Raw genomic sequence first — 21288 nt, forward strand, 5'->3', positions numbered from 1 at the left:
TCTTCTCCAACAAGGCAGCATAGGCTGAGGATCAGTGTCCGTCCGTCCCCCGTCCCCCCACCCAAAAAACAGAGTCCTTTTCATTGGGGATAATTCAGATGGAAATTCCACGATGTTGGAAAAGGTTATTTATGTATGCCACTACTGCGGTCCATGTTTTATTAGCCCAAAAATGGAAAAAGAGCGAAGTCCAGACTAAAGAAGATTGGCAATTTAAACCGATGGAATATGCGCAGCTTGCAGACTTAACATACAGAATAAGAGAAGAAGAACGTAGGTTTAAAGAAGGATGGAAAATGTTTATTGAGTATATGGAGGAAAACTGTGCTTATTTGAAAACGTGGGCAGGGTTAAGATAAATTCAACAGCGTAATTAAGTTTTGATGGATGTAATAATGGCATACTGAATGGTTTGGTTTATATAAGATATGCAGGGGTTTATGTTGAGCAAAATGAACCATGGAAAGAGAGGAAGGGAAGTCATTGATATCTTAAGGTTGTTTAAGTGAATATTATAAACAAGCCTCATATTATTACTTGGTGTAATAATCTCACTGCTGCTTTAGCAGGCTTGGGAGAGGTCAGTGGCCTGATGGGAATGCAGGGTTCGCCATTGTGAATTTCATGATGGATGAAATGCAAGATAGATAGATAGATAGATAGATAGATAGATAGATAGATGATATAGATAGATGATAGATAGATAGATATAGATAGATAGATAGATAGATAGATAGATAGATAGATAGATATAGATGGATGATAGATAGATCACTGTTACTCAACAGCGCCCACAGCAGGGTTTGCAGCGCCTCACTAGAATCCTGGATTTCCATTTAGTCAGAGACAGGGAGAGAAGGCAGGTTTTATAACGGTGGTTTTAAAGAACAGCAATGATGGACAGAGAGCAGCTGTGAGGATGGTGGGCCTTCAAGGAACCAGGCAGGGACGGGGTGTAAAGGGATGGGGTGAGGTTAAAGCAAGCGGGAGCAGGAACCACTGGCAAATATGATCTTTAAAAATATCCCACAACCACAATGGGAAGCCCAAAAAGTTAGGGAGGTCCACTGCCTCCCTTTAGAGGAGAGAGAAGCACACACACACAAACACAGAGACAGGGCCCTCTTTACAGAACACGATTTATTTGGCATTTGGATGAAATGTCTCTCACAGCATCTTGAGAAAAATAAAAGATTAGTGTCATCCCATCCCACCCTCTTTTTCTCCTAAAAAATAAAATAATAATAATAAATCAAAACATTAAAACTTAAAAAAAATGTCACAGGGACCGAACTATTACAGTATCAAATTTCTTTTCTACATAGTATTTTCATGGAATATCAAAATCTTTTTTTTTAATTATTTAACACGCACACGCACGCACGCACAGCCACAGTGACATCCAATCACAAATCAACAACACGGGGTGGGGGGAGTCCTGCAGACACACAGCCTTGGCTAAAAGTGATTTTCCAAGAAGCTAATAAGCAAGTGTCTCATTTGTTGCCTTGTACGCATGTCCCAAGCAAACAGCAAGTCTAGCATCCAGCCGTCAGAAAAAGAAGCGTGACAATTAAGAGATTCGAACACAGAAAGCTGCCTTGTGCTGCGTCAAATCATTGGTCCTTCTGGCTCACAAATTGTCTACACTGGGGGAGGTGGAGAGGGAGAAGAGGACCTGAGGATCTCCAGATGTTCGTGGAGCCCAACTCCTGTTGAGACCACAGGATTCCCACCTGCGGTCTACACTGGCTGGCAGAAGCTCTTTGGAGTCTTCCATAAGACAACCTGGAGCTGTCAGGGGATGAGTCTTGGATCTTTCACAAGAAACCTTGGGTCTACCCAGAGTTAGAGACCTCCCCCTTGGTGTTTCCCCATCATAAAAAGATGAGAGGGGCTGGAATTCAGCCAGTGCGAACTGGCTCCTTGTGCCTACGAGGAGAAATCCCCTTAAAACTGGGGAACGGAATCCACCTCTGAACACATCTGCTGCTGCTGGCTTGCCTTCACTTTTTCACGTTAGCTGAGGTTTAATTTGGCCAGGGGCACGCAGTCTATTAAGTGCTCTTTCCTGCCTCTCTTCCCCATCTCCACAACCGCATGCCGGCCTGTTGAAATTGACACTGTGCGGCAAAGGTTTCCGGGAGGCTGCCTTCCCTGCTCGCTGAATCGGGAGCGGCATGTACAGAAAGCCAACACAATCGTCCCTTTCAAACACAAGACCCACATCTGGGGGTGGGAGGAGACATGAACTGGAAGTCAACCAAGCCTATGTCCAAACATGCAATGTTTGAAGAACGGCGTCTGGGTCCCCAGAACCGATGAGAAGTTTCTTCCCTCCAGACCAAAGTAAGACTATTGTTTTGTGTACGATGAATTGGGGGGGGGGGGGGGGAGACACACACACAAAAATACCTTCGTGCACAAACCGCACGCCCAAGAGGGTTTGCAAAGGGAAGCTTGTAAGCAGAGGGATGTGTCATTTCAATAGCAAAAAACAAAACAAAACAAAACCCCCAAATAGACTTTGTTTTAATAAACTGAAATTCATAGCAGAGGCCTATTTGTCTCAAATTAAGAGTTTGGCTTTTAAAAGGTTTGTTGTCGGTGTGTTTGTTTCTGCTCTCCATCCTGCACCACTCCCAAGCAACTGGTCAACAGGGAACCTGTGGCTACAAGATTAACCGCTAAAGACATTTATGCTCTGATATCCGAGTTAAAGATCAATAGCCTCAACCAGACATTTGTGGCAAGATATGCAGAACCTTTACTGCTGACATCGGCTTTTTTAAAAAAAATGGGGCAAAACAGTATTAAAAATAGACAAAGAAAAGAGAGGAAAAAACAATTGGGCTATTTGCAAGATGCAGAAGCCTGTAGTACCGGGGGGGGCATGTACTACTGATGAGCATTGCAGATTGGTTCTGCAGTTAACTATGGTACCTGCATTACGCCTTATAGAACTGCAGTTGGAAGGTACCCCAAGGGTCATCTAGTCCAACCCCCTGCAATGCAGGAATCACAGCTAAAGAATCCCTCCAACCTCTGCTTCATCTCCCAAGGCAGACTGTTCCACTGTCAGATCTCATCCTTAGAAAGTTCCTCCTAACGTTCCGCCGGAATCTCCTTTCCTGCCATTTGAATCCATCAGTTCGAGTCTTCCTCTACGGAGAGGCAGAAAAACAAGCTCACTCCATCTTCCATGTGCCAGCCCTTCAGATATTTGAAGGTGGCTCTCATCACACCCTCTCAGTCTTCTGCTCTCCAGGCTAGTCTTTCTGGCAATGCCCGGAGAAGCAACGCAGGAAGAAAATTAAAAGATCTCCACAGGCTAATAGAACAAATAAACACCGGCGCTTGGGAAAGGGACAGAAGCCTTCAAAGGGACACTCTTAATAGCTTTGTGTACAGTGGTACCTCTGGATGCGAACGAAATCCGTTCCGGAGCCCCATTTGCATCCTGAGTAGAATGTAACACGCGACTGCGCGTGGGTGGGTCGCGTTTCGCTGCTTCTGCGTGACGTCATTTTGAGCGTCTGCGAATGCGGCGAAACCCGGAAGTAACACATTCCATTACTTCCAGGTCACCACGGAGCATAACCTGAAAACACTCAACCTGAAGCATATTTAACCCGAGGTATGACTGTACAGCATTACCTTCCACTGACCCGCTGCAAAGCATGGGCAGTTCCGAGCAATAACACACTGAGGACTGGCTGCATGTGGCGATCAGTTCAAACGCTTGGGTTAACCGAGCTGAGCTCTGATATTGAAGGACTTCAGGGACTGGGCATCTTACTCCGCTCTTAGGCCCAGACCCACCTGCTGCAGAACGAATCCAAGGGCCAGCTCTGCAGCCTGGGGAGAACCAGTTCCTATCTCATGCTACTCTGCTCTGCTTTGCTTAAGATCGCAAGCGGCAGCACATGCAGGTATACTCAGCACCCTGAACACTCACTCTCACACACGTACAAAACTCAAGAAGCCAGTACATACAATGTATAAAACTTATGAGTGTGCTAAAAAACACACGAAACCCGCTTTTATTTCTCATACTTCAGAAACGCTCAGCACCATCCAACTCAGAACACGTACCTGTGGCCACAGCAGTCCAGCTACACCCGGACTCGCAGCTGAGAGGCAGAAGGAGCTGCAAGTCCTCTCAGTAAAGGAGGACTCCCTCTTGTCCTGCACTACATCCTGGGTATGTGGGTGCAAGAAATCCAGGAACCAGATTTTCCTCGGCTGCAACTTATGCAACCATTCGGAGGACTTCACATTTGAAGCCATGCCTTGCAGTAGCCATCGGGTCTGGCTCGGCCACCACAGGGAGGAGAGGGGGGACCCGTTCCGCCAACCTATCAATGCTTGTTACACAAAATCCTATTACAAGACGGGTTTCCTTGCAGTTTCACCCCCCGGGCAACTCCACAGAGCACTTCTGTGCTCTGAAGGAGGGTAACTGTATGAGCCTATCCTATGCCGCCAGAAGGGCTGTGTCTGCAACGCTCCTCGAGGAAAGGGGATCCTCTTATCAATGATTATCTAACATGCTTGGACAGGACGGTGATTGCCGCGCTGCAAATTGTCTTCCATCGGCTTTTGCTGATTGTTTTCAGGGGCTCTTCGCAGCTGCCCTATACAGACTCGGGCAAACGGCTTGCCGGGTGGGTACCATCGGCTCCCGACGGGCAAGCAGCTCTCCGGGGATTCAGAGAGGGCTCCTTTCCCCCAGCCCTACCCGGAGATGTCGGGGATTGGGACCTTCTGCGTAATGAAGCCTGCCCTCTTCCTTTAAACACAGCCCACGTGGTGGTTACTATCACAAATCCTCGTGTAGAAAAATAGAAAAGACCCCTGCAAAATATTGCATATGGGAATACACCAAATGCAATGCAGGCGAAATGGAAAGGCACCCTGACAAGTTGGGGCCTGAACTAGCCTGGTCAGCAAGTGGGAAAGTAGCGCTCTCTCTCTCTCTCTCTCTCTCTCTCTCTCTCTCTCACACACACACACACACACACACACACTCCATGTTCCTTTCCTGTCCCTCTAGGCTTCCTGCCTTTCATAAGGTAAGAGGAACACATCAGTGAAAAGATGGAGATTACCACCTCCTCGCCTGGCCAGCCTCTCCAAAAGGAAACCAGCTAGCGATGAGAGGCGTCCTCTCGGCTCAATTCGGAAACCTCCTCGCTATTTACAAGCTCTCTGGAACGCAACGCACCTTGCCTTTCAAACTGGAGACAAAACTTCACAGGGGAGAATAACACCCTGAGCGTCATGACCTAAACTGTACAAAACGCATCTTCCGACCCGGGTTCGTCATGAATTCCAGCAACGTTCACTGGCGGCGGCTTTTGTCAAGCGCCGGGGACCAAAGAGGACGGTGGGGAGGGGAAAAAGGAGAGAAGAAACCCAGCCACCTGCCTAGTGACTCTTTCAATCCCAATCCCACTTACGACAACAGTGGCTATTGCTCGGACGCAATATTCATTGCTGTGCTAAACTCCACCCTCACCCAAAAAGCCTGCGATCGTTCTCTAGGGTTGCCTAATTTTTAAATGATACCTTAAGGCTTCAATGATCAACCCCCCAGTGGTGTAAAATTAATATCGATCTAAGTAATTCTAATGAAAACCCAGAATTAAATAAGAGTGGAAAGGGGGGGGGGGGGCGCGAAACCTGATGACACTGGACCAATTCATTGAAGCTTTATGGAGTTACCGGCACCATTTCATCCCCCAAACCCAGAACCTTAAAAATGCACAATGCCTGTTAGAAGCCATTGCATTGCGGGTCACAGAGTTTAAAAGAGCCGCTGTACAGGACTTGCAGTTTCACAGAGAAGGAAGTGTTTGCAAACCCTCCCCTTTGCCCCCCCCCCCAAACATTTGGATCTCACTGCGCTACGTTGAGGAAATAGCCAAGTAAGTATCCATCAAACCCTTTTTTTAAACCTCGCAGTCTCTCCTCCAAGGCAGTGTTGAAAGGAACATGACAATCAAAAGCTGCACGTCCACGTCTACCTGCCTCTCTTTTCTTTGGCTCATGTTTCTATCTGCCAGGAGGGTGGTGGGGTTGTGGTTCTGCCTTCTGTTCAAAGGGACACCAAACAAGCAGCACCAAAATCCAATCTTCTGTGCTCAAGGAGGAAAGGTCTGAGTTGCGGCCGGGGAGCGTTTCAGGGCGACAAAAGAGATTCTCCAGCAGGCAGGCTCTCTGTAACCGCTTCTGAGTTTCCAAGCTCCTGTAGCCCTGTCCCCACAAAATTCAAGAAACGTCTCCATGCAACGTACAGCTCGCGGTTTCCTTTCCCGTGATTCACGAGGGAGGTGGAAAGAGGCCAGGCGACAAAAAGCTATCCGTGCTTTTTCTTCCTCCTTGCGAACAAAGAGTTGGGATGCTGTTGTTCAAGAAAGATAAAAAAGAACATCCTCTGCATTCTTCCCACCATTAGTGAGAAAGGTGCAGCTTCCATAATCCTTTTTTTTTTAAAAAACAAAAATAAAATTTAAAGAGGGCAACCCAACCAGGCTAGAAAATGACAGCAACAGCCAAGACGCATGATTTCCTAGAACGTAAAAGTAGTGTCCTAAATAAGAGAAAAAGAAAGAAAAGAGAAACAAGGAGCGGAGCTTATTTCTGAAGTTCGGTCCATTAGTGTCCGTCTGTACATCTGGTGTGCAAACAGTTGCTCAAAAATTTATTTCTGACCGGCAGTAAGATTTCCTTTTTTCCAATCCCCTCCCGCCCCCCAATTTTTCCTTTATACAATGGTATTCAGAGAACAGTGACTGTGGAGGCTGCCTGAAAGTGTCTCTGCCGGCGGGCTTTCACTTAAGGGCGTGTCGGGAGGTACGAGGAGGGTGCTGCTGTCAACAGAGTCTTCCAGCTCTGCTGGAGAAGGGCCGACCGAAGGAGGAAGAGATTCCTCTGTCAGCGGCGGAGATGCGTCGCCGTTTCCGAGGGACAGCTGGTTGCTCTGGCCTGTCTGGGAATGGATTCCACCTGGAAAATGGAAAAAGCAAGGAGGAATCGACAAGTCAGAGGCAGCACTCTTGAGTATGTTTCCGAGCACAATTCGAAGTGTCGGAGCTGACCTTTGAAGCCCCAAACGGGCTCAGCCCAGTATACCTGAAGGAGCATCTCCACCCCCAACACAGCCCGGACACTGAGGTCCAACTCAGAGGGCTTTCTGACAGTTCCCTCCCTGTGAGAAGTGCAGGTACAGGGAACCAGGCAGAGGGCCTTTTCAGTAGTGGTGCCCACCCTGTGGAACGCCCTCCCATCAGATGTCAAGGAGATAAGCAACTATATCATCTTTAAAAGACATCTGAAGTCAGCCATGAATAGGGAAGTTTTTAATGTTTTGTGTTTTATTATGTTTCTGTATATGCTAGAAACAGCCCAGAGTGGCTGGGAGATGGGAGTGATACAAATATTACTACTACTACTACAGTGGTACCTCAGGTTAAGAACTTAATTCGTTCCGGAGGTCCGTTCTTAACCTGAAACTGTTCTTAACCTGAAGCACCACTTTAGCTAATGGGGCCTCCTGCTGCTGCTGCGCCGCCAAAGCACGATTTTTGTTCTCATCCTGAAGCAAAGTTCTTAACCCGAGGTACTATTTCTGGGTTAGCGGAGTCTGTAACCTGAAGCGTATGTAACCTGAAGCGTAGGTAACCCGAGGTACCACTGTACTACTACTACTACTACTACTACTACTACTATTAGCAGCAGCAGCAGCAGCAGAAGCAGCATAATCATCAGCTACTTGGACATGGCCACCACCAATTCTTTGGAGCAGAATTCCACTGGCCATGCTACCTGAAGCTGATAGGAACTGCGGTCCACATCATTTGGAGAGTGCCATGTCCCTGGACTAAGCTGACCAACAGTGGTCCTCTAGGATTTCAGGAAATGCTCTCTCCCAGCCCTAACCTGGAGAAGCCATGAATTGAACCTGGCACCTTCCGAGTGCACAATGTGCTCTACTGGTATAGCATCCTGCAGCCCAACAATACTCAAAGGACAACATCTCAACGATGTACCTGGGGGAGAACAAAGAATGCTGTCTGGGTTAATGGAAGCTTCGTACGGCGGAGGTGGGTCATCGGGGTGCTGGATATCTGGGTATTTGTACGCCGTGTAGGGAGGAGGAGGGTCGTGGAAATGAAACGCCCCACCTTCCCCGTCATCGGAAAGGTGGAGCGGCGTGAGTCCAGTCCCAAAGCCATCGGGGCCGTAATCGAAACCGGGCATCCTGCGACCCAAGTTGAAGTGGTGCACTATTGGGGGAGAGGGGAGTTAGGAGAAAAACAAACACACACACACACACAAAACAAAATGCATTATTATTCCGCCACTACCTCTCGCCAAGTAGGTCATTCGTTCTGCAAAGGGTAAGCCTAACTTGAAACCCAAAAGCTCTGTGAACTGAAAGTGGAGACACTACTATGTGTACTTTTTTTGTTTGCTTGTTTTGAACACAAGGAAATAGTTAATAAAAACTAATTAAAGCAAGAGGCTTGGTCCTGATAAGGATGAACAAAGCATCACAGGGAGTTACCAATGATGAACTGACATGAGAGACTCTGGGCCATATACATTGCTAGCCCTGACTCAGCGTAGTAGATCCGTTGAATCTAATTGATGTAAGCCATTTCCATTAAGTTTGATGGGCCTAAGTCTAGTAAGGCTGCAAGTTCAGCAATATCTAGAGGGCCAGAAAGCTTCCACACCTGCACTGGGTCAAAGAGAGACATGTTTTCAAAAAACAGCAGCTGAAAGCTGCACATAAGTGATTTATTATTATTATTATTATTAATTCAATTTCTTACCCACCCTTCACCATAAAGTCCAAGAATGAGTGACGACATGGTCACAAAAGTAGGCTGCGTCTAGCGTGCCTTCTCTAACTTTTGTGTTTTATCTTCAGATTTCTTACGGCAATAGTGGGAACCTCTGATATTGCTGGACTACTTACTAACACTGCCACGACACCCTAAGCCTAACCGGCCAGGGTTAAAAAGACGCATATTCAGCATACTACCAAACTACCAAAGGCTTTTCACCAAGGCCAGACTAAATGTCTTTCCTTCTGCAGTGTTGGATGGCAGGTTGAGAGGAGTTCCCTACCAGGACAGACTTTGCTCGTGTGCTCAAGACATCGATTCTATAAAACATATTTTGTTGCATTGTGCAAAATATGAGCAAGCCAGGGCTGAACTGATACTACCCTTGCTGGTACCTTTCCCGGGAAAATCAGAGGCTCACTATGTCAGGTTCCTACTGGAAGACTGGACAAATGTTAGAACATTAGCAGTGGCAAAGTTTTTATCGGTGGTTGCAAGATCAAATGAGCCCTATATTCTAAACAAAATGCTTGTTTAACCCGGAGGTAGGCTGTATGAATTGTGTATTGTTTTGTAATGATTTGTTGGGTCTCTGGACCGTAATAAAGATTGATGACATTCAGCATATGACGGCAATGACTTAAGGAAGGTGCCAGGCACGCCCTTGTTGCAAAGGAGAGTTCCGCAACTCAGGGGCTTCCAGATCAAGCACAGCCGAGGGACTTACGGTTTGCTCCGATCAGAGACTCAATGCGCTCCCTGCGCCGCTGCCGTAGCCGATGGACCATGAAGAGGAGCAGGGACAAGATCAGGAAGGAGGAGATGCAGCTCACGATGAGGCGCATGCCGCTCGCCATGGAGTCGAACAAACTGTTGCCGTCTGCATGGAGGAATCAAAAGTAGAGATCCCATTACATTACGGCAAAAAATCAGTGGTGTGCGGTTCATTTCCAACCAAGCTCTTTTCCGGCCATTCAGCAGGAGGGACCAACCAAAAAAGAACTTCCTGGAAAACTGCGGAAGAGGAAGGGGAGATAAGAGCAAGAATGTGTCTAGATGTTTGGTGGTGGAGCTTCAACCTCCAAGCCAAACTTGGCCTGCCGGGCCTCGACAATCGGTCCATGCGGCTGTTTTGCTGAAACCTCACCCACCTGAGGTCGTATGTGCCATCTGATGTGGGGCAGGCAAGAGAGGGGGACGCAGAAAGCAGAACTGAGCTCCCCGCACAACTTTCTGCTGGACCATCCTCTATCCCAACAGGCAACCTCGCCATGTTGACAGGACAACCCCACCTGTCAATCGCCTGATGACACGATGATGAGTGACTGTGGGGTGGGACCTGTAAAAATTGGCCTGCTGGGATGGGGGAACATGAAGATCTGGGCCGCTGAATCAAACAAGTTCTTCACACAATTCTTGGTAGCCTGGACCTGCAGGCTGCTTCTAATGGAGACTCCTCAAAATGGCATTAATCCTCTTCCAAAAATATATTTTCAGTGCCCCCATTATGCTTTTAAAGTACCTCTCAAATTTAGGGTGCAGATGCAGTACTGAGTCCTCTCCGCGCATTAGAAATCTGGACAGGAGTGCTGTGATGCATGCTGGCTTTCCTAATGGAAGTTATGCTCTGGGGGAATCAAACCTCTTGACTTGAGAGCCAGTGGGGTGTAGTGGTTAAAGAGTGTCGGACTAGGACCTGGGAGACCAGAGTTCCAATCCCCCCTCAGCCATGAAACTCACTGGGTGACCTCGGCCCCGTCACTGCCTCTCAGCTTAACCTACCTCACAGGGTTGCTGTATGGGGATTAAATGAGGAGCGAGAGGACCACGTACACATCACGGTTGGTGGGACATAAATGCTATGCGATAAGTAAGCCAAGAATAGATGTAGCTTAAACGACTGTGATTCCTCAAAATTAATAATCCACGTGAGAAAACACTTTCCAATAACTGCATCAGCCGAGAAGCCCTCTGTTCTGAGAAATGCACTGTCAGCTAAAAACTACTTTCCTTTTCATATTGCTCCCACTGCAAAACAAAATTAGCTAGTCACTAATCTGTTTTCCAATACAAGCAAATCCACTTAGATACAAAGCATTTGGAAAGCAAAAATGCAAGAAGTGTTAAGATCCTAAGTTTGCAACAAGACAAGCGGGAACAATTGTGAAACCACCAGATGCCCATAAATTGGATTGGCATATGACCTGTTATTCTAGCATTACTGCTTCTTGTCATGAAACATACTGTAACCTGATTCAAGAGCCTCTCTTCTGAAGCTAACCAAGAAACAGGAAGAGCATGCCATGCCTCATAACAAGGGGTGATGGAAAAAATAATTGAAAAGCTTAATATAAATGTTTTTGTTTCCAAATCCAACCAATTTACTAAAAGCAAACTCATTTTGCCCAAACAGCTCCACACATGTGCAGCTGTTTTAGACGGGCCTTCACAATGTGAATTTCTCTTTTGAAACAAGCAGCACCTGATGTTTTATGTATGCTTTTAATTATGTTTTATAGATGCTTGCAGAATAGCTTTACTATATTTTCCATACTGTAAGCTGCCTCAATCTACTTTATTCAAGTGCAGATTAAAAATATTTAATTGAATAAATGACAGGGGTGATGTGCATCAGCAGTCTCCAGGGAACCACATTTGCAAAAGCACCAGGGTGGGGGGAGACTTCAGCATCCTCAGTGAGAATAGAATATTGGCCAATTGTTAACAGGAAACCAGGAGGAAGAGGGAATGAAATGGAGCACTCTGGGAAAGAGTGTGGCTGGCAGAAAAAGGAGTATAAACAGCAAACAACAGTTTCAGGTCTAGTTTCACTGGTCTAAGTCATCCCTGCTGCCCGGTTATCACCCTACTGTTCAGGCAGACAGCATCTGGGACTTTTCACAAACTGTAGGGGCAGGGGGGTTGCCCACAAAGGAAGTTTCAACTCAGGCAGGTGTGGGGGAACCTTTGGCCCTCCAGATGCTGTTGAACTACAACCTCCAGCACCCCTGGCCATTGGGCCATTCTTGCTGGGGCTGATGACAGCTGCAGTTCGACAGCATCCGGAACAGCCAAAGGCTCCCGCACACCTGAACTAAGCAATGAAAGAACCTGGCATCTGGTCCCCTCACAGACACAATAATGCAACAATACTGCTCACATTTCTGGCCACCTTGGCTGAAAAGTAACCTGCCACAAGCATTAAGCATAAGGACAGGAACTTTAGAAATAGTTGAGAACAACCTGCCACGTGCATTCCAAGAATCCAAATATATTTCACAACAGCCAAGAGTCGATTCATTTCCCAGGCAATGCCAAACTGTAGAAGTCCAAATAGGTTCATGCCACCGGGGTTTGGGAGAGGGGCCTCTCTCCAGTTTGGTCAAAAAAACTATTCCCTCTTTGGCTGAGGGAGGGGGGAAATAGGCAAGGAAATTTCAACCAACCAAGTGTTTCCGTCAATTTCAAGGTAACAAGACCAAACAGCAGCAGCACCATCTGCTGGCTACTTGCGGGACTGGCGGGCATTTCAAGTAATGATGGCATCACACATATAACAGAAAAGTGAACAGTGGGGGGGGGGGGGTTTGCAATGCATTAGAGGTACCCACACTTGGATGCCCAAGGTAAATAGGTTCCCACCACATCTCTCTGGCTTAACCCAATTCAGCAGGCTCCTTAGCACATTTGCGACTTTCCAGTGATGCAAATATCCTTCCGTTTCCTTAAAAGAAACAAGGTTGACTCAGACTGGTTCAAGTCCTTGGTTATAATGCAGCAGCTCTTAAACAAAGAGTAAGAAACTAGATCAGGGACGCGGGTGGTGCTGTGGGCAAAAGCCTCAGTGCCTAGGGCTTGCCGATCGAAAGGTCGATGGTTCGAATCCCCGCAGCGGGGTGCACTCCCGTTGCTCGGTCCCAGCGCCTGCCAACCTAGCAGTTCGAAAGCACCCCCGGGTGCAAGTAGATAAATAGGGACCGCTTACTGGCGGGAAGGTAAACGGCGTTCCGTGTACTGCGCTGGCTCGCCAGAGCAGCGATGTCACGCTGGCCACGTGACCCGGAAGTGTCTGCGGACAGCGCTGGCCCCCGGCCTCTTGAGTGAGATGGGCGCACAACCCTAGAGTCTGTCAAGACTGGCCCGTATGGGCAGGGGTACCTTTACCTTTACCTTTAGAAACTAGATCCGACTGGTGAGTGAAATCCTTAGCTTTTCATATCCCTCACTGGGCCAAGTTTGTCAGGTAAGCAAGTTTGCCTGCCTGCCAGTCAGGTCACAATCATGTCAGGTGACAGCAGTGTCTGAAATCAAAATGTGCAGCCAAAAGAATAACATTCTGCAAGCTCTGCTGATCAGCTGATTGCCAGGACTTGCAAAATGCTGTACGGTGACTTTTGCAGGTGCAGCCAATCCGCTGACTGGCGGGGCCTGCAAATGCCCTTTTGGTCCAATCACCTTTCTACCTGGCCCACACCCAGCAGAGCAGTGCAGGTGGGCATGGCTTAGCCAAAATGGCCTGGTGGGCCAAAGAGGGGAGGCTTGGAGGACCTAGTGAGGCCTGCAGCTGAAGGTTCCCCAACTTGGTCTTAAAACTACAAGGCTGATCTGCCAGGGATGGGAGGGCATCACAATGTTTGTGGGCAGACCAAGATCCTGAGGCAGCAGGAGCTTTTCATCCACCAGAACCAGGGTCAATGGAACGAAACATCTCATTGACAGGGAATCCTGGCTGATCCACTTGGATTTCATTATGCTGTTATTATGATCATCGGCTAGATGCAATTTTAAGATGAAGTCAAGTATCCCCATCACTCCCACTCTTGTAGCAACTCGCAAGAGGTGAGGTGGCAACAGGATTGCAGCCAGAACAGAGCGACCAAGAAATAAGAGGGAGGGATCAGCATGCCTGGAGACCACTGAAGCACACATGTTCACTAGCCGCAGAATGTTGGGTATCATTTGGAAGATGAAATGGGGAAGAGGTGGATTGGGAAACACGAGCTTCTTACAGCTGATGATATCCTGAAGGATTGCACAGCTGGCAGGCAGGTACCTCAAACTGGAGCACTCCTTCCCAATTGGCGAGGCTACACTGCAACATTTTGTTGCAGAACTGGCCTCTCCTCCCTGCCCACTTTCCAATACAGTGGTGCCTCGCAAGACGAAATTAATTCGTTCCGCGAGTTTTTTCGTCTTGCAGGTTTTTTCGTCTTGCGAAGCACGGTTTCGGAAAAGTTCTGGAAAAGCTTCAAAAATCACCAAAGTCTTCAAAAACCTCAAAAAAGGCTACCACACCACATGCTATGAGTTGCTCCTCGAAGTCAAGTCACAACTGTATTAACGGTTTTAAGAAAAAGGAAATAAACTTGCAAGACGTTTCCGTCTTGCGAAGCAAGCCCATAGGGAAAATCGTCTTGCGAAGCAACTCAAAAAACCAAAAACCCTTTCGTTTTGCGAGTTTTCCGTCTTGCGAGGCATTCGTCTTGCGAGGTACCACTGTATCAATGTTGGGCAGGTACCCTAATTCACAAATACATGCAAGGCAGTGCTGAATGCCCCTTATGCAAGGGGACAGCTAACGATTGTATTTCTGGTCCTGGCTCCTAGTCAGACAACAGCTTTTCAGACTTGATGCAAGGGGAAACTGCGGTTTGATAAACCGCAGAAGATTCAAGTTACAGTGGGCAAGGGAAGGGAGAAGGGGAGGAGGCATGAAGCGGCAAGGTTAAATCAAGGCTTGAAGAGCTCACTTGTTGCATTTGAACAGAGGCAATCTGAAATTTGCAGCAGAGCTGGAAGAAGCACGCATGGCTACTAACACATTAAGGGTCTTTTTCTGCCCCAATGCTTATCCATTTAGAAAAAAAGGATTCCAGGTAGGAACATAAGTAGAGCCTGCTAGAAGCCCCAAATGGAAGCATATAGGGAGGATGCGAGGGCAGCAGCCCTCTCCACTCTTGCTGTTTCCAAAAGCTGGCATTCGAACTGTCTGTGTCTGTGGAGGTAGCAACTTATCTTTGTTCCAGAAATCAAACCACAGGACGCTTGTTTCATACCTGATGCTTCTCTTTATTCCAGGTATCTGGGAGAGGCCTCTGACACGGGTGCCAGAGAGTCCTCAGAACATGGTACAAAGCGTGTATCTATAAAGGAATCGTTGGGCACAAATACAGAGGCCAACTTCCTTCAAAGATAGTGGAATATTACAAAAAGCTCAAAGCAGTATTTCAACACGTTACTGAAATAGCTGCTCAACCCTTTAGATTCAGCTTACGTAGCAGGTGTTTTGTTTTACTGACACAGTCCAAGGGTCCACAAGTTAGAACATTTTTGCACAACTTTCATTGGCACCCAGAGCCAATGATACATATGGTGGCAGCCACAATAATATAAAGTATATTTGATCCCCAATCTTCCAGCCATGACCAAAGGTTCCATTGATCCCTCTCATGCAGCTTGGCCATCTTTTTCATTATTATTATCTCTGCCTGATAAGTTATTTTATCAGTGCCATCAGGGATGTAGATACGACATTCAGCTCCTGCCAGAGCACATGCTTCTCCCTGACCGGCAAGCAAAACATCCAGACCATTCTATTTTGCAATATTGCCTGTCTTATACTAGGCAATTCCATAGCAGTGTCTTCCAGTGCTTGAACGGCACTATTTGCAAACTTTCCATCACAGCATTCATGTTTTAAAATTTGCTTTAGAAACAACTGCCACACCAAACGGAGGTACGGTTATGTCCCAAGACCTTTGGGACTCTGAAAGTTCTCTGGCGTTCCTAATTTTACCAGAAGGGGACTGGGATATACTGTATTTTTCCATGTATAAGACTATATCCCCCCCCCCCCCATTTTTTTAAATTGGAGGTCGACTTATACACAGAATGTTGCAATTATTTATTTCTTAATTTTGGGCTCAAAAAAAAACAGGGGTCATCTTATACATGGGAGCGTCTTATACACAGAAAAATACGGCAATTCTAACAGCAGGAGCAACTGTTCTTGTGTAGCAAGAACCATGTGAATTAGGTGGGAGTTTTACCAGCACATTTCCCACAGATAAAATACTGATCCATGAGAGCTAGAACAAAGTGAACATAGCAGGAGCTCTACCTTCTCCACATAATTTTTGAGAGATTCCTTAGAGACAGTCCATTCCTTATTAACTTTCTGAAAGGTATTTCCTCTAACTCTCCCTGTTAATTTAGCAATAAGCATTCAATCATTTTAGCTAGCCAGTCTGTTTTGGTGGGGACATTATTACTTTCCCAGTTCTTGGAATCTTTGTTTTTATGGTGTACGTTGGATATACGATTGTAAAACTTCAATCGGAAAAACCAAATAAAGAAACTTTTTAAAAAAGAAGCACCTCTTACCAGGATCTAAACAAGTAAACTTGCAGCACTCCTTGGGGTCCTTCCGATACTGCTGGCAGCCCTGAGGCCGCTCACATAGGGCCGCCACGCACATCTCTGGCTCGCCATTGTGGCACGTGCAACTCAGACAGGGGTCATCTCCTTTCGGGGTGAAATAGTAGCCTTCATCGACAATGTTGTCTTTTATATCTACACAGGTTTGGCCTGAAACAGGAGAGGCACACACACACGTTAGCTCCCACCTTCCCTCACTGATGGACAATAAGATGCACCTCACTTTCCTGGACAGAGCAGTGTGGGTCTGCGCAGAAGCTAGCCTACTGTATAAAGGATTATATTTGCATGCCTTCTTCAGCTAATTTTTGCCTTGGGCCCTGCCCACAACTGGAACATCCCCTCCACCAACCCTACCGGAAGGCTGCCCAGGAAGAAATACTGGGCTGAAAAAGGTTGCCCGCCCTGACAAAAATCTTTAAAAGAAGAAGATTGGAAGAAATTTAAAGACTATCTTAAGAAATATTGTAAAATTGTTGAATGTTAGGACGATGTTGATTCTGAAATTAAGGGGTTGCTAGCTGCAATTATTATGTAATATGAAAAGAAAGCTTAAAAATTTAACTAAAATTAAGGGAAGGATTTGTTGAAGAGAATTAATTAGAGAATGGAATGCTGTAAGGAGAGGTATGAGGAGGTCGGGAAAGTAATTCTCACGAATATAAGGGAATGAAGTTATACATGTGGTTTTTGTTTGTTTTCTGATTTTTTGTATGTATTTTTGATTTTCTTTTTTTGTGTGTCTTTTTTGTGTGATTTTTATGTTTTATAAAACTTGTGAAAATGCTAATAAATATCTTTTTTTAAAAAAAAATCTTTAAAAGCAAAGAAACAGGTGTGAAGCTTTTAATACCAATCAGGGTACATAAAAATCAATGGTGTTTTAAAAAAACATACAAAAAATCTTTTTTTATTTAAATCTGATTTTTATTATTTAAATTGAATTTTTATTATAAAATGCTTTTGGAGGAAAAATCTTTCTAAAGATACGTTTTCTATTTAAGTTACACTATAGGCTATTCATTAGGAAATAAGGATTTGTTTCAAGTTTTTCATGTGTGCTAAAGCTCAGTCTGGGTTTTTTTATAAAAAAAAAACCTGTTTAACCACATCAGTTAACAAACATGGATACGTGTGCCATAATGTTATTGTTTTAGTTGAATAAATTGTTCACATTGTGATTATGGAAATGTTTATTTTTCTCTTTCCAATAAAGTACAGCAGAAAAGTTGTCTAAATATAAACAGTTAACTTATTAAACCTCACAATAATTTCATAATTATCTGTCTATGTATTTCGAATAGTATAAACAAATCAGTGATTTTTGATATAACCGTAAAAACTACTCTGAAAATTTACTATTCCAAAAGTGAAACCTTCATCTTGTTGTAAATATTAGGAGTATACCAGCAAGAATGAGTCCCTCTGTAAAAAAATCAAGTCTTACTGACTAGTGATTTAAAATCAATTCGATTTAAGTAAAATCCACCCGGATACCAATTGCTTTTCCAAGCACTTCAGCCGCAGCCTTTTGTAAAGTGGGGAAAATGCAGTTCTCGCCCCTGCCGTTGCAACTACCACAACAGCTCCTACCGTGCCAAATGCCATTGCAGAGCAGTGGTAAGAAATACAGCTGTGGTCCAAAGAGCAGGGAGACCTGATCCTGGTCCGTACCACAAGACAGTTCGCTCGGTGGCCTCAGCCACTCTGTCCCCAGCTGCAGTGCAAGTGAGAATCCCTGCGGCTCTTTTGAGTATGTAACTGTTCCTGCGTGCTTATAAGAGCTTGTGTGTAACCCAGAACGGATGACTCACTTCTTTTGCAGAGGAATGAAGACTTCTCATAGCAGTTTTCAGCATACCAGCTGTGAAAACCGCGGTGCCGCAGGGTCGGGAAGTGGGAACATTGGAACTGGGCGCAAAGGATGTTTTCGTTTTCCGACACGGACGTACTGAAGGTAGGGTTAGGGGGCAAAAATACTTCCGATGAACCTGAAATGACAAAATGCATCATAACTAGAAGAAAGTTGTTGCTGCAGAGCCTGTGGACAAATTCGGCTTTGCTGCCTCTTAGAACATTTTAAAGGAGAAAGTCATTCATTCGATGTACCAATGTTTTACTCTGTATGCTTGGGTAGCTTGTTACGTTATAGGTTTTAGAGATGTCGGAAGGCTAATTTCAGGCTATTGTAGCTTTATTTCTATTCCAAAGAAATTCAGGGGGCTAATGTTAAAAAAGGTGTTGCAGACATTGACTTTATTCTCAGAAGTGTACAAAACCAGGCTCCTGCACATAGAGTCCTTGCTCTTTAAATTCAAACAGCATACACCTTTTTTAAAAAATTGCATTTCTTTCCAAAGAAGGCCAAAGCAGGTTAAGGAAAGTATAAATCCAGTGGATTAGCACACAAAGAGGGACATATACAGAGGTACCTCGGTTTAAGAACAGCCCTGTTTACGAACGATTCAGTTTACAAATGCCACAAAACCGGAAATAGTGTCCCGGTTTGCGAACTTTACCTCGGTCTAAGAATAGAATCCAAACGGTGGAAGGGCACCAGCAGCATTTTATTTCCTGTATCCATCTCTGCTGTATTTGTATCAAGCATTGTTTAAGGATGATATTGTGTTTTCAAAACTGTCAGAAGGCACCCCGAGTAACACTTAAATGGGAACGCAGAAACTCTTGCATAAATGAAATAAGCTGGCTGAATACTGTGCAACCTCCAAGACTTCGTTTACAAAGCTGGAGTACAGGAAAGGGAACCTTTAAAGAAGGATATACACTGATACAGAATATTTGGAAGTAGTTGGAAGGGACCCCAAGGGTCATCTAGTCCAACCCCCCCCCCCAAAAATGAGGGGAACCACAGCTAAAGAATCCCTGACAGATGGTTGTCTGTTTAAAAACCTCCAATGAAGGAGAGTCCTTCACCTCCCAAGGGAGTCCATCCACTGTCAAACAGCTCTTCCCATCAGAAAAGTATTCCCAACGTTTAGTGAGAATCTCCTTTCCTGTAGTTTGAATCCATTGGTTTGGATTCCTAAACACCGAAACTTCTGACCAGTAGAAGCTTTGATTTGTCATATGTTAGGACAGGTGAGCATTTTCTTTCACGCAAAATAATTTCCTCATTCAAACGTGCCACATAATTGTTGAGCAATCCCTTTTGCTTTTTGCTCCTTTTATCAATTAGCATTTAAACAACCAATCAAAAGCCAATTGCTTTCAGCAGCTCTGCCGCCAGATGGCAGTATTATTGCTAGCTCTGGGAGGAAAGCAGGATTGCCCAAAAGAACATTATGCCAGCCTTTGAGTTAAACAAAGGCATTAAACACTTGATCAGATTTCCTTATCACTGTCTTGACACTTAGACCACAACCACACTAAAATACAAAGTTGTATTAAAGGTAAATGGACCCCTGACCATTAGGTCTAGTCATGACCGACCAGAGTTGTGGCACTCATCTTGCTTTATTGGCCGAGGGAGCCAGCATCCAGCTTCCGGGTCATGTGGCCAGCATGACTAAGCCGCTTCTGGCGAACCAGAGCAGCGCACGAAAACACCGTTTACCTTCCCGCCGGAGCGGTACCTATTTATCTACTTGCACTTTGACGTGCTTTCGAACTGCTAGGTTGGCAGGAGCAGGGACCAAGCAACGGGAGCTCACCCAGTTGCAAGGATTCAAACCGCTGACCTTCTGATCGGCAAGTCCTAGGCTCTGTGGTTTAACCAAATATTAGGTCCCCATAAATCCAAAGAGACTGGCCAAAATAATAATTTCTTGAGGTTAGCTTTGGAGAGGAGGACTGGGTGGTGCAGAAAGGCACTCAATAACTGTGAAAACTTCTGTAAGATGTGCTTAGCAGCAAAAATCCACCTGGCACCTGATAACTTTACAAGACCATGTAAAGACTTAGCTGTTTCTATGGGCCTTTTGTTAGAGGGAGAGGGTGTTGTTGTGCTACTAGTGTGTTGCCCAAACTTCCTATGGCTATTATGGGGATTGTTGTTTTGGATAGTGTAATTATTTATATTAAATGTGTTCTAAGTCATTTGGAGACCTTTGGGCAACGAGCAACTAACAAGCCATCATTAATAACCTTAACAACAGCAGCAATAACAACGGCAACACAAATACATGCTTTAGATGGCATCAATTCTTAGCCAAGTGACACAAGAGATCATCTCTCATTTTTTGGGTCTTACCTTTGTAAGCAACCTCCCAGTGACCTTCCAGAGAATGATTTCGGTTTGTGATGACATACTGGTATCCGACCCAGAACCTACAATCAGAAATGCGTAAGCTTTGTAAACTCGAGGGAGGAAAAAACAAATTATGCAAAAAAGCAAAATCCTAAAAGGTAAGTTGAAAAGCTCCTAAGCATGGTTAATAAGCTCTTCTCTTTCCTGAGGTTTCCTACTTAGACAAGCTGAAAGCTAACTGTCGCTAACCTAACAATCCTTGCAAAGGCTAGGGAACACCAAAGCCATGCTAATGTTGCTGTGAATCTCAGTTAAACCTTCAAATCCAGTATTTTGCAATGCAATCTCTTCAGATAATATCCATCACATGGAAGAGTGACTAAGGCCCCATTAGTGTTATGCATTTAAAGCAGTTATCACATCACTTATAACAGTCATGGCTTCCCCCAAAGAATCCTGGCGATTGTAGTTTGTCCAGCCCCCTGCCATTCCCGCCCCCCACATTAACTCCCTAGAGCTTCCCCTTCCATGAAACTACTCAGCTCATTTTCCACCTTCCCAACCCTCCTCCTTCACAAAAATCCAGGATTGTGATTTGGTGCTACAAATCCTGCAATACAGCCTGCGTGATGACAGTCTTACATTTTTATGTATATAGGAAGATCAAATATATATTGCGCAAACACACACACACGTTTGTTTGTTTTAAAGAATGCATTTAATTTAAATGGTACACCCATCCAATCCCCCACCCCCGGTCAATGAACATCTAGATTTCTCGATACC

General features: G+C 45.4%; 1 protein-coding gene across 7 annotated transcripts in view; it reads right to left on the reverse strand.

Moving 5' to 3' along the window:
- Window positions 1–1121: 1121 nt before the first annotated feature.
- DGCR2 (DiGeorge syndrome critical region gene 2) overlaps window positions 1122–21288 on the reverse strand; it is a 64964-nt gene continuing 44797 nt past the window's right edge. For all 7 annotated transcript variants that reach the window (XM_028711228.2, XM_077920495.1, XM_028711225.2 and 4 more), the window contains 6 exons: window positions 20506–20582; window positions 18110–18286; window positions 16242–16445; window positions 9586–9738; window positions 8055–8291; window positions 1122–7011 (listed from right to left, as the gene is read on the reverse strand). In XM_028711228.2, the coding sequence (XP_028567061.1) occupies window positions 6770–7011; window positions 8055–8291; window positions 9586–9738; window positions 16242–16445; window positions 18110–18286; window positions 20506–20582 (1090 nt within the window). In that variant the 3' untranslated portion in view covers window positions 1122–6769. The remainder of the gene's footprint in view (window positions 7012–8054; window positions 8292–9585; window positions 9739–16241; window positions 16446–18109; window positions 18287–20505; window positions 20583–21288) is intronic.

The sequence above is a fragment of the Podarcis muralis genome, chromosome 16 (genome assembly GCF_964188315.1).
Source record: "Podarcis muralis chromosome 16, rPodMur119.hap1.1, whole genome shotgun sequence".
Classification (NCBI taxonomy): Eukaryota; Metazoa; Chordata; class Lepidosauria; order Squamata; family Lacertidae; genus Podarcis; species Podarcis muralis.